This window comes from Nothoprocta perdicaria, unplaced genomic scaffold (genome assembly GCF_003342845.1).
Source record: "Nothoprocta perdicaria isolate Ctin4 unplaced genomic scaffold, notPer1 scaffold_156, whole genome shotgun sequence".
NCBI lineage: Eukaryota > Metazoa > Chordata > Aves > Tinamiformes > Tinamidae > Nothoprocta > Nothoprocta perdicaria.
Window position 1 is genome coordinate 1297285 of NW_020454716.1, and position 13280 is coordinate 1310564.

Genomic DNA, 13280 nt, shown 5'->3' on the forward strand with positions numbered 1-13280 from the left:
AGTTAAAATATCTGTATAGATAGTTCGCTTTCTCCTGATTCACAGGCAGCAACTGTGTTCCAAAACAGAAAGGCTCCCAGTAGAAATGGATGCTTTTTTCCAGAGCTTTATAGGGAACCTTTGGCTTTTCCCTCGTTAGTGCTACTCTGGCCCAGATATGTAGTGACCGAAAACTGTAATCATATTTTGGCTACTAGCTAATCCTTGTGAAGTGACCCCGAAATCAGGTGCACATGCCACAAGAAACACACTGGGAGGTGGCATTTATTCTCCTTCTTCATTCTCCCCTTCTTTAGGGACTCTGAGAAAAAGGGTAAAAATGAACGAGCCAGAAAAAGCCAGTGACATCATCAGCTGARAAGGCAACTGGCTAAGGGGGAAGCGGAGCCTTTGAGCGTGTTCAGGTGGGATCTGGCACTTGTACTCATTGCCTGGCACTGGTCTAATAAGCAATATGACTAATACCCTGCACAGGCTGTTTTTGCTCTCATCCTCTCTCCAGAGGAAGCAGCAAGCATGCAGGTGTGTGAGAGGATTTTCTGCCTCCTTTTGCTTTAATGGGAATATTGTTCTGCATTGATGTTAGAGAGCACGGCTGTGAAAGGTGTACACCCAGTACTCAGGAGGAAGGTGCCAAAATGTGGGACACTGCTTAGTTCTTGTTCCCCAGCCTCAGAACTGTCCCCCTGAGAAAATTTTCTATGATACATGTGCAGGTTTTGCCCTGACTGCAGCCAGTGCTGTCATGCGAGGCTTTCATAGCCATGGCTCCCACACCAGCACTTGCAGGCAATGGCTGTCTTTCATTTAAGATAAAAAAAAAAAAAGAAAAATCCCAACTCTCAAAACCTCTTAAGCAAACTGGTAAACTAGCCCTCAGACAGCTTGCTAGAGAGCTGATCCAACATTTGGATGCACTTTCTGTGAGTTAGCGAGCAAGGCCCAGCCCCTTCTGCTGACGTCTTTCCTCTCTATCGCACATCAGACTTTTCCCTGTGGAGCTGGAGAAGAGGCTTCAATGAGAACTGCCTGTTTGCAGCTATAAGGAGATTGCCAGCACCACAATCACTGTTTCCTCAGCCTGACCTGGAGCAGAAACTCCACCAGCAGGATGGAAAGGTAGCATTATTGCCTAGCAAAGGTGGGATGATTTATCTCTGTCTCTAGAYTGGTCCCTTTTCTTTGCTGTACAAGAGAATTATCAGACTTTCAAAGAGAATGAAGCCAGGCTAGAAGTCAGAGTGGATGTGCGAAAGCTGCTTTCCCAGGGAGGAGAAGGAATCGCAGGATTTCAGTGCTTTTTGTGGCTGTGCAGCTCAGAACGATGGTTTTATCTGCCCCAGTTATTGCCCTGGGGGCTACCTTAGGGACTGCAACTAGCATCCTTGCCCTCTGCGGTCTCACCTGCTTCTGCAAATGCAAGCAAGCTGGGAAAGGACTCTCAGAAAAAGACCAAGATGAGGATGTGGAAAATGGTAAACCCAGTGTGCTTCAGCCAGCCCAGCAAGTAAGACATAGCCTTTAATTTACTGTGATATTTCTTTAAATGCAGAGGGTGGGAATGTTTCTTCCGTGTTAGTGTGTGATTTATACTGCCTAGTCTATCTGCTTATCGGGTTCAGGATGCAACACCATGTTAAYGGGGACTAAGGGTAGGCACAGAGCAGGGAGGTGGGTGACCCACAGAATTACCACAGCAGGACACAGCTGTCACATTGCCAAAGAGAAGGCTGCTATCAGCAAAAATAAGGGAGAAGAATTGGAAATGCTGTTCAGTTGTCAAGCTAGATCACAAGGGAGATCATTTGCTGAGAAGACTGGACTTTACCAGATAAAGCTAGCACTGCAAAGGAGAGATGACAGTATTGATAGAGTATCCCTCCTGCTGGGATCTCCTACAAAGTGATTTCTCTAACTCTTTCCCCAGTAGCTAATGGCTCCAGCAGGATAGTTCCCTGTCAACAGCTGGTTTCTTATGAAAACTCTGTCTTCTCCTGCCTCTGCCTCTCTGAGTGAGGGCTTTAATTGTGGAAGAAGTTAAAACAAGGTATTGAAATGAAAATTATGACACTATTGGATGTCTGGAGTGGGGTGACTGGAGAAACTCATTACACTGTATATTGCTTTCTCAGTTACTATAAAGGCAATGTGATGTGCTGATAATGTCAGGCATCCCTGTGTGGTCTTTCTTACTTAGGATCCAACAAAAAAATAATTTAAATCCAAGTCCTATGCCTCTAGTATACTTATTGATGGGAAGCTCTTCTTCTGTGAGAAATGTTTGAACAATTTCTTTGTCTGACTATGGTGTTTGGCATGAGCTATAACAATGATCAGACCCTGAAAGTATTATCTGTTGGCTTTAGTTCTTAATGTTTGTATGTGAATAAGTCCTTTTCATTTTCATCAAAATGATATGTTACAGCAGACAGTTCCAATGGCCAATTGTAAAACATTGTAAAATCCATTGTAAATCCATTGTAAAATCCATTGTAAAATCCATTGTAAAATCCATTGTAAAACATTGTCTTTGTTTGCCTTTTAATTATCTGTAAGTGCCTGTTATTTTTGTATTATTAAAGAGTTTAGCAAGAGTCCTAATAGGATTTCTCTGTAATGTTTACAATTAGATATTCAGTTGCTTTCTGGCTGCCAGTTTTAGGCAGTTTCTCTTCTAGAGAGGAGTCCTTCATGCTCCTGTTGCAGTGCTTTTTCTGAGGGAAGATGACCATACCTAATAATTGTACTTCAACAGTTGATGCATGTACTCCGAATTTTTTATGGTAGCTTTTGTGGAGAGAAGGGGTGATAGGGATAGGGAGGGACTAACTATGACCAACCATCACTGTGTTTAGGACTTCTTGAAGGACTGCTGSAAATTCTGTACCCATCCAGTTGGTCCAGATTGGATTTGGTGAATACCTCTTCAATCCAATTTGTCTTTCCCAGGATGAATCTCCTCTGCTACCTAGTTTTGTCAYGTTCATTCCAGGTTCATTTTTCATTCTGACTAACACATAGAGGGGATTTGCCAACCTCTGTACAAGTGTGTATGTGTGCAACTTTAATGGTCCCATCACTTTGCATTTTTCTTCTAGCTGTTAGTGTCTTGAACAGTGCTACAAATCCCACAAATCACTTCACCATCTTTTCACCATCACTTCACCATCTTTTCCTACAAGATACTTTTCCTACAAGAAACTACATCTTTTTCTACAAGATACTTTTTTTTTAATGTGKTGTTCTCTAGTTCAAAACCATCTCAAATCTTTGCTGTAATTTCCTTCTTGGATTGGACTTCTTTTTTTTTCTGTCATACAGCTTCCTGGGAAACATCTGGAGAAAGTGTTAGTTCATCCTGGAGCTTCTCCTTCAGGGTGACATCCAGCCTTCATGTCTGAGATAACCACTAAACTCCCATGAAGGCCAATTAAGCACTCAGTACCCAGTGTGTCACAGGTTATGGTCCTCTCAAAATTCTATATTGATTCATTAAGTTTTGCAGCAATTTAATATCATATTTGACCAATATGGGATCAAATTATTCACCTCTCTCTCAGTGAATCATTCTACTCTGAGCCACTACGTTCTTTTAACATTATAGAGTTCCTAATTGGAAGTATTACTATCCTTTTCTTTCTTTAATAAAAAGAGTTATAATTGGACAAATTATAGCTGCTGAATGAACATTCTGTCACAGAAAGTGCAAAATGTTCTTAGTTTGCATATTCTGTATGTTTACCAATTCTTTCCAATTAAAATAATTTTACTGCCAGGAACATGCATTCTCTCTGCTGTCATTGATTCATAATTAGTCTACATTCCTTTAAGGAACGAATCCCAAATTAAGTTCTGTGGCTGTGAAGTTTTCTCATCTGTGTCTATGTTTATAAATTGTCCTGTCAGTATTTTTTCTCCACGAGCGGAGAAATACATTCGTGCACTGTGTCCTAGTCAGTGCTTGGCATACTTAATATTTGAAGCCTGTCTGGGCCACTGATTCTGGTAAACAGAGATGACAAAAGCAAGATGAAAGAAGACTACATTTTATCCACTTGAAATGTCTCCCATTATATCAATGCTTATTTTTAATATTGATATAAGCTCCCCAAGGTCTTGCCCTACATGCTGAGGGAGAAGAATTCAAACACAAAGATATATTTACAGAACAATTAAAACCTATGGTAGATTTTCAAATTTGCAAATTCTCTGCAAAGGATGCTGAACAAGCATCTTTAAACACAGAACAAGCATACCTAAACACACATAGCAATCTCAGCAACCTAATGTGTTACTAGGAAGGGACCCAGAAAGAGTGGTTGCAGACTTCAAGCTAATTTTGCCTTCTTTGCTTTCACACATTTTATGCAGACCTATCTGAACCCTTCTGCTCATCTCTATTTAAGATATTGCTGATGATTTGAACTTCTATAGGGCTATATACTATACATCAAGATTAGCAGATAGCACTTAGGAACAGAGCTGGCAGCAAAAATGATAAACAGAGGCAGATGCAATTCAAAAAGGGGGTGGGCTGGTCCCACTGTGCTTACATATGTYTCTCATCTCTAATTCTGCACAACAGACAGAGTAGAAGAATACTGAGACCCAGTGGAGCTCTTAGTTGCTGTGTATTGATGGATTTCCTGACTAAATGTCTGGCTTTTAGCAAGTGGAGAAAAAAATGTAATAGCCAGAGCTCCCACTTGTGTAATCCTTATCCCAGAGGATTCAAAAGTGCTACATATGCTCACAGCATGTAGCACCACAGGCATAGCTCTCTTGTGTGAAGGTCAGTGAACAGCAGGATAGTAGCATTACTCAGTTGGTCCAGGAGAGACAGAACAGCAGACCCCGGCCACTACAGCCACCACACCTATTTTAGGTGGGTTAGGAGTATTACCTTTGCAGAACAAAGTTGACCTTGTSATGCTAATGTCTAGTGATTCCTTCCATGTTTTGTTTGTTTGGTTTGCTTTTAATTTTAAAAGAATAAAAAGTTGATCCATCTAAGATTTGGATGAATAATTTCAGACCTTCTAGGGGATTTTAGAACTGATGATGCTCCAATTGCTAAAAGAGGGATCTTACTTCCCTCTTTACTGACGAGCACCAATAAAGGCTTACACAATACCAAAGCTCAGCTGCATGCTAGTTGGGGGTGCCCGCACAGTGATGAGCTTCTTTCTCAACTCATTCCAAAGTCCTTACAACTAAACAAAAGAAAAGGCTGTGTTACAGAGTGGATTTCCTAAACACCAATGTCCTGATTATCCTAAGGAGATGAAGTCACTGCCCTAATTAGATCATTATCACTGCCAAATGCTTATCACAGGAACACTATGATGTCCACAGATGACTAGTGAGCTGAAGTCCAAGACTGCTCTCTTTTCCACCTCTGTTTCTTGAGAAATAGGCATGTTTCCTGAGGCTGCATGACCTGGGACCATAGGGTCCCAACAGAGACAAGTGCTTGAGGGCATTGTCTGCATTCACTATTAATAGGAAGCAGTGAGACTAATGAAAACATTAATTACAATTAAGAATGCTTTCTGGCTCACTCTGCCTCTAAACTTAACACAGAACAAACTGGCAGGGACAGAATCCCATTGCATAATAACAACCAAAATGGCAGTTTTTACTTCTGCTTTTTGTCTTTCATTCTTTGGAAACATTAACAAAATCTGATGAGTAGATCAGGGTCATTTACTAGTCAGCTTTTGTTCCTTCTCATTGATGAATCCAAATATAAATAAATCAGGAATGACTTCAGTTGTGAGTAGCCAGGATTTGGGGGAACATAAGTCAAAGGGAGCTGTTTTAGCCCACTAAGATTTTTCATGAGGCCTGTTGTGGGAGAACAGTAATGCTGTTGTGTCAACCTTTGCCCAAGCTTCCTGGGCTTTACACCATCTTTCAGGTCCTTCCATTTATCCAGTGTCAGTGAGGCAGCAGGGAATTGAAATGCTAAGAACGACACAGACATAAATCAAAATGTCAATCTCCTTATAACAGAGGGAAAACACTGCTTTTCTGATGAGGAGAACAAGCACTTCTTTAAGTGTTCATCTGCCTGCTGGTATGTTCAACAGAAGGGATGTGTCAGGACGAGGTGGAGCTCTGGCCCACAGAGCTAAGAAAGAGGCTGAGAGGACAGCTGAATCAGTGAATCAATAATGTTGATATACTTTTGCAGAGATGGTTTGTTCAGCTGGTTCTGCTTTGCTTTATTATAACAAAGTGGTACTTACTCCAAGCGATTGTATCATCAATGACTTTGCCTTCCTAATGTTTACTATATTCTCATATAAAAAGTTCTATAAATCTGTGGGTGATGTTAACCTCTTGATCTTGGGTTTGACTTCAAATGGCATGGAAAAAAAATACTGTGCCTAAGTCATAGAAGACAGAACTTTTATGTCCTTTGCTAAGAGGAAACACAGACTTATAAAAGAAAGACTAAGTAGTATAGAAAAGGAGAAATAATCAGACAATAAAAATGTATCTTTTTCTTACTGCAACCAAACATCCTTAGAGGACTGAATCTGAAATGATGTGCTCCAAGTAGAAAGGTAACAGATCTGGTAAAAAAAAATCTATTGACATCTAAACTAAGAAATAAAGACATTAACAACGACCAAATTCACCATCCTAGTCTCAGCAAAGTTAATTTAGGAGAATCAGAAAAAAAATAGTCTAGTCTTAGTGCAGAATAATAAACAAGATTTTAATTTTCAGTTCAGCGTTAACAAGACTGCAGAACCAGTCCAGCCTCGAGCACTCTTGAAGTTTCCCAACATCTATGGCCCCAAACCAGTAGTAACTTCACCTGAAGTTGTTAACTACACACAGTACTCCCTGAAGACAACAGAAGAACCAATTACTGGAAAACATACTGGTTTGGATGAGAACAGAATGAAGATACAGGTCAATGAAGAGCTGTTTGTTCTCCCTCAAAACGGTAGGAGTGTTCGGTCCTTAATAATTTTCTTTTTTGAGGGATGTAGATCTGTAATGTTTGTGTGCGTAATGCAATCCTGGTTAGAGAAATGTGAAAATGAATGCAAGAGTCATTTTTCTCATCTTTTATCATGAGCACTGTGAGTTGTTTATTAAATACATATGTTTAGTAGACAGTGGTCACTGAGTCTATTAACAAAGCCATAATTATGGCTGGTTGGAATATTATTTACCTAAATACTTTCTRTGTTGAAGAATGATAACGTATTAGAGGCAAACATTTGGTAGAAAAACATRTATTTAGGGTAAAGTTTCACTGGGAGCAGTTGCCACAGGAATACAGTGGAATATCTGGTCAAAGGCAGGCAGAACTGCTCCTCAGGACAAATGCGGACTGCCCAGCCACTGCCCTTGTCAGCAACATCAGCAGCCTGATTGCAGCCTTTTGTCTGTTTTATTTATTTGTTTACTTATTCTTTTCCTACATTTCTGTGAGATGGTCTTAGCTTGTCATAATATACAGGGAAACCAAAAGGTGAGACCTCAAACATTTTTGCCAAACGGAATTCTTGTTTTCTTGCCAGCTCAAATAGCAACATGCCAATACCTGGAACACAAGATTCCTGAAACCCTAGAGAAAAATGTAATGTTAATTATATATATATATATATGGTAGCATATTTGGGTTGCTTTCATACTGGTTTTTGCCTTTGTAGCTGCCTTTTTAATGGCATAATTGGGTCTTATGGTTATCATTATTAATAATACCTTCTTGAAGGTATGCCAGAGAAATAATTATGATTTTTTTCAAGGTAGGTCCTTTTATTTATTTTTTTTTTTTTTGAATAACTGGAGATTGTCAGAGAGATGAGGAAGCACCAGGTGCTGTAGAAGGTCCTGAAAGTGAGAAAAGAAAGAAGGGAGAGTAAATATGACACGGGAGAGTGAAGCAACAGAAGTGATATTCCTCCACACAAGGTGAAGGAATAGCAAGACATGGAGGAGTTAGAAGGCTTAAGTCAAAACAGTGTGGATCTGAGCTCCACGGAAGGTGATGACCTGCTTGCTGACAGGGCTACTTCAGTTCCAGGTGTGGTAAAGGATGTGTGTGTCACGGAGCACCTGAACCCGGAGAGGGCAGCCAGCTGCAACCAGGTCCCTGAGCTGCACTACTCCCTTGCGTACGACCGACAGAAAGCAGAGCTGCGTGTGGCCCTTCTTGAAGGTAAGAGGCAGGGATTTTTTACTATTGATTCTCAGTCTGTAAGGTACAAGACACGTGCTGATTTTATAAAGTGCTCCCCTCTCATTAAAATTAACAAGCTTCGCCAGAACCAGTGGATGTTTCACTGACACTCGGGCTGGTAAAAATACCTAAAAATGTCACAGCTTGAAGCATATATGCAGGGCATGATTGGGAAGAATARCTTGCACAGCTCTAAAGTCAAATCCAGAAATCAGGACAGACTTTTCCTACCCTAGACATGCTACAAATACAAAGCAATCTGTTCTTTTTTTATTTTGGTGGGAGGAAGGGTTGCTATCCCCTTCTTCCCTCCCATTTCCATTTTTCAGCGTAGCCAATGATCCACTCATTTCTCTACTGACTCTTGTTCAGGCCAAGTCAGAGGCTGCAATGGAGATACCACATTTCCTCTTTAGACCACTGAAAAAAGGAGCCTCTGGCCACCCCTGGCCAGGCAGCTGGGCTCCGTGGTACTCCCTGAAGCAGCGACTGACAATTCTAACAGCTTCTCTGCTCCAGGCTGCATCGTCACTGCTTCCTCTCGGAAAGTAAAATAAGCTGACTGAATAATTCATGAACAGTGCAGATCTCTGTGGAAATCTAATCAAATCGAATCCTCTGTAGTGAGAATTTAAGGGGTGCTAAACTGCTCTCGCCACTGCGGGCTGCCAGCCAGCAGCAGGCCCACACGATGAGCCTGCCTCCAGGGTGGACGTGCACGTCTGCGAGCTGCCAGCCTGGCTCTCCTGCACGTGGGCATCTCCCTGGGTGCTCCACCACTCCTCCGGGCAGCATCCAGCTCTCTGCTCCCCCCAAATACCAGGAGATTCTTGTGAGTCTAGGGACTTGCCATTTCWAGAGCATTTCTCCTTGGATTGACTTTAAAGAATTTCATTTTTCTCCACAAAGTCTTGAGTTTCTCCACAAAGTCTTGTTTCATGATCTTTCTGGGGAAGGAGTGCTCTTAGAGCTGCAGAAAAGGCGGTGTGATTCTTTCGACACTAATCACATTTTCATTCAGCCATAAAAGGATATMAAATTAAGGCTGAGTGCCTTTCAACACAAACCTTATGGGCTATGGGTTGGCTTCAGAAGAAGCCATTTACCAAAGGTCACAAAAACAGAATGTAATAAACCTTAGAGGTGTCCCACACTGGCCTCCAAGTGTGGGCATGTGCCAAGTGGGAGGCTTTTCCCAGCTCCAGTGTCTGTGAGTATCTATCCTTTAAAGCCTCTATAAAAAGTTCACTTTGTGCACCAATGTAAACCAGAGCTTTCTATTCCTTTGCCATGTTGTGTCTCATCTCATTGCTGCTTCATGTCTTTCAACTGAGCATTTCCCCTAAACCCAGTGGATGCTCTCTCAAACACTAACAGCATCCTTCTGCAATGGAAATTCTTCTGTAGAAGAAATAGGAAGTTTCACAGTATGAAAAAAATATGCCACTGCATGGGTTTCATAGCTTAGTCTGCCCAGCGCAAGCAGGAGTAAATATCTAAGAACTTCTTTTATTTTATTACTTTTGTGAGATAAACCTCGTATCATTTATTCACAACTGTCTGTTGTGAGAAGCCTTTACAATGAGCCTTTCCTTTGCAGCAATGCACGGAAGGGTGAGCGGGGACCAGGACACTGGATGCCATTGCTATGTACTGGGCTCRCTGATGAGCAAGTCTGGTATGGTTGAAGCCCAGACAGAGCTAAAGAAGAAGATGCTCCACACTCTCTGGGACGAGGTCCTGCTGTTCCCATTGACGGAGGAAGAGGTGCCAGAGGGAACCCTGACTCTCACCCTGAGGAACTGCGACAAGTTCTCGAGACACAGCATTGTGGGTGAACTCAAACTGAGCCTTGCTGGCATGGAGGACTCCTCTGGGATGGCCCAGTGGGAAAAGCTGAAGATTCCAGAGAAGGTATGGAGAAACCTGTAGGGGTAGTCTGGAAACCCTAGTGACCCAATCCTGGTCTTGAGAGAGGATGAGTGCCTGCAGCACTTCTCTGTGCCAGGGCCCATAACTAACCATTTCAGAAAGCAATTAAAGGCCATCAGCCTAGCCCCTCCATCTACAGCTCCAAGCATTTAGGACTTGTCAAAACCTCCTCTCTTCCTCCCCCAGCTACGTGATAATCTGTACTAATAGCTGTAATTCAAAACCTGTGTCTAGAAAAAGTTACTACGTGAGTTTCTGTGGATTAATTATGTGGGGACAGTGATAACAAGAGCCAAACTACCAGCGAGTGCCTACAGAGCTATCCAGAGGGATGCTTTAGAGCTGGGTGTGGGACATATTGATGCAATGGTCGGACTGTAATATTGAACTGATGACCCATCACCCCTATCTGTGATGCGTCCAAGCAGTGCTATTCATTCTGGGAGATATCAAAAGATCGCTTATTGCGCTGCCTTTTTTTTTTTTTTTTTTAATGTAAAACCATTTTTACCTTTATCCATATCTTCCCAACATGATACACAGGGAAAATGAGGGAAAGGATACCAGCAGTGCTCAAAGCAGGTATATGAGAGGCTCATTTGCATGAATTTCTTATGTGCAAATTTTCTCAAGAACSTTTCTCTTGCCATGAGCAAGGTTATTCTTCCAGTAGTAGCAATACTCATAACAAAGTGGCAGGGCAGTGTTATTATTGCTACTAGCATGTCACTGCCTGCCTCCATCAGGTGTGAGGGTCACTGAGCTGGCCTCAGTCACAGAGCACAGATTTAGTATTTCTTGTTTCAAATATTGCTCATTTATCTGGTCATTACTTGAATACGATAGGGATGGCTACTCTGAAAAGCTCTTGGCAGAGAGATGGGTAGCAGGAATAAATGAACAATCTGGGTCAGTTTAATAAAGCTAAAACTCWAGGCTAAATATTTGACTAATAGTTMTAAGATGAGCTTAAAATGAGTTTGCTACAGCAAAAAGAGATGTGCAAAAGAAATCATTCCAATATAGACCATAATGATTCAAATTCCTAAACGAAGCTGCATTGAACATCCCCCACACTCTCCAAATCTATTGTAGCAGCTGCTTTATAAGTGATACCCAAAGAGCAGCGTGTTGGCTGTGCTGGTCAGTATTCACTCAAGTACACCTGCTGGAGTCTCCACATACTGGGTGCTCTCTGCCTTGGTCCAGCTTCACACCTGCGCACAGAAACAGAGCAGCTTTTATTTCCTCTCCAGACAGGCAGTACAAGGTTAAAACTAACAGTACTGCTGAACAGTGCCCTAGTTTGTGCTGAGGATGTGCAGTGAAGGCTGAATTTGCGTCACCCAGGACCTGAAAGARCCAACCATTACACAGATAGCTTCTATACAGATCCTGAATCATTCATTGAGAACCAAAGCATGGGGGAGCAAGGAAGAGCTGATCAGAAAAGAGGAGCTATTTTTGCCAGCATCCATCCAGGTACGAAGTTACTGGGTTTGTTTAAAGCCTGGTGTTTCCTTGAAAAGCCACGAACTGCAGATATTTCATTCCTACACTCCCAGTAACTCTCCTACAGAAGGGAAAGAACTCAGAGGGGAGCTTACAGCTAACCAGGTACCTAATTAGTACTGAGGAATGCAAGATGTGCTGTGAGCAAGGCAAAGCAAAGATGTTGCAGACTGATATCCTTGTCTTGTCTTCCTTCCCTCCCACTGCTTTGCTAATGACAGTGATGATAGTGGCTTCTTGCATAGCACCTTCCCTTTTGTGAGTTCACAGGGCTCTGCACAGCTAATACACTGATGACCTCTGATGCTTAATTACCCTCATTGCACTGAATCAGTGGTGGTTGTGTGAGTTTGCCAGATTGTAACACAAAGTGCTGGTTATGGATTTACTAGATAAAGAAAAGAAGATGGAGAGAGGAGAAGTATTTCATGCAAAATTTGAGCAGAGACAAACCATTGTACACTYTAGTTTCATGTGGATACAGGCTGATCAAAGTTGTGATCAGATTTTTAAGGTCAAGAAAGCCATAAGCCCAACATATGATGTGCGTACACAATTTGTGAATGTGCATTTGTTYGCAGAGAATGTGTGTAGGCTGAGGGGCTACAGTACTCTCCTTCCTTCCTCTCTGCCCCACCATCTTCCTCAGTATATCTATCTGTTTCTGGAGCAACAGGAATCAAAGTCTCATCAAGAGCTAGAGAGCAGGAGCTGCTGAGACAACAGCAGCTTATTATTTGGATAAACAGTAGTTTTATGTTGGATCAACTTCTTACATGTACAAACATGTCTATTCTCTTCCAGTGGACATAGTAATTTGAATCTGTCTCTCTTTTAGTTGGCATATTTCAGTGTCTTTGGTTTAGTGGGTTTTTTTTTTTTTCATGTATTTGAATTTAGGGTAGGATATGTGTGAATGAAATGCATGTATGCCCTTTGTTGCTACTTGAGCGTAGGAAAAAGGCACACTCGGACTGCTTTGGTACGGAGTTTCAAGCTTGCTTGCTCATGGCGCCCCACCTGATTTGTGCACAACAAGTAAGTCATTCAAACCAGACAGTGATGACAGACGTGTTTTCTGGAGAGTCAATCAGCTCAAATGGAACATATAGGGGGCCTGTCCTTGCTTGTTGGCAAGTAACTGGGTGAAAACTTAATTTGAAATATTTATGGCTCACTTAAAACTGAGAGTGCAGAGCACAGAAATGGCCTGGAGAAGTGCTGTCTGTCCTAAAGCTTGTAGATCATTTTGAGAAGTCCAAAGGGAGCCTATTGAASTGGGACTGGCTTTCTGTGACTCTTCTGGGTCGTTAACCTCACACTAAAACAGATTTCTGTCACAAGCTGGTATTCCCTGACAGAATAACTACTTCCATTGGGCCCTTTGCCATACATTTAAGAACTCTACACACAGCCATGCTCTTTCTCTCCCTCTCCACAAAGTCTACTGGGAAACTGTAGACTGGATGATGGGAAAGACCAGTTGTTGGTGTGGTTATTTCCCTCTTGTTTTGCCTTCAGGGTTACCTGTCCAGAGCAAGTGAGAAAAAGGTAGAAAAGGTCAGGAGGCTAAGAGGCCAATCACTACTGGGAAGAAGGGAATACAAGGAAAAAAAAAAAAAAAAAAACA

General features: G+C 41.9%; 1 protein-coding gene across 1 annotated transcript in view; it reads left to right on the top strand.

The window, feature by feature from the left end:
* Positions 1-983: 983 nt before the first annotated feature.
* Positions 984-13280, top strand: part of SYT13 (synaptotagmin 13) — a 15849-nt gene continuing 3552 nt past the window's right edge. Inside the window, exons 1-4 of the mRNA XM_026035128.1 lie at positions 984-1507; positions 6739-6961; positions 8045-8185; positions 9807-10120. Of these exons, the coding sequence (XP_025890913.1) occupies positions 1325-1507; positions 6739-6961; positions 8045-8185; positions 9807-10120 (861 nt within the window). The 5' untranslated portion in view covers positions 984-1324. The remainder of the gene's footprint in view (positions 1508-6738; positions 6962-8044; positions 8186-9806; positions 10121-13280) is intronic.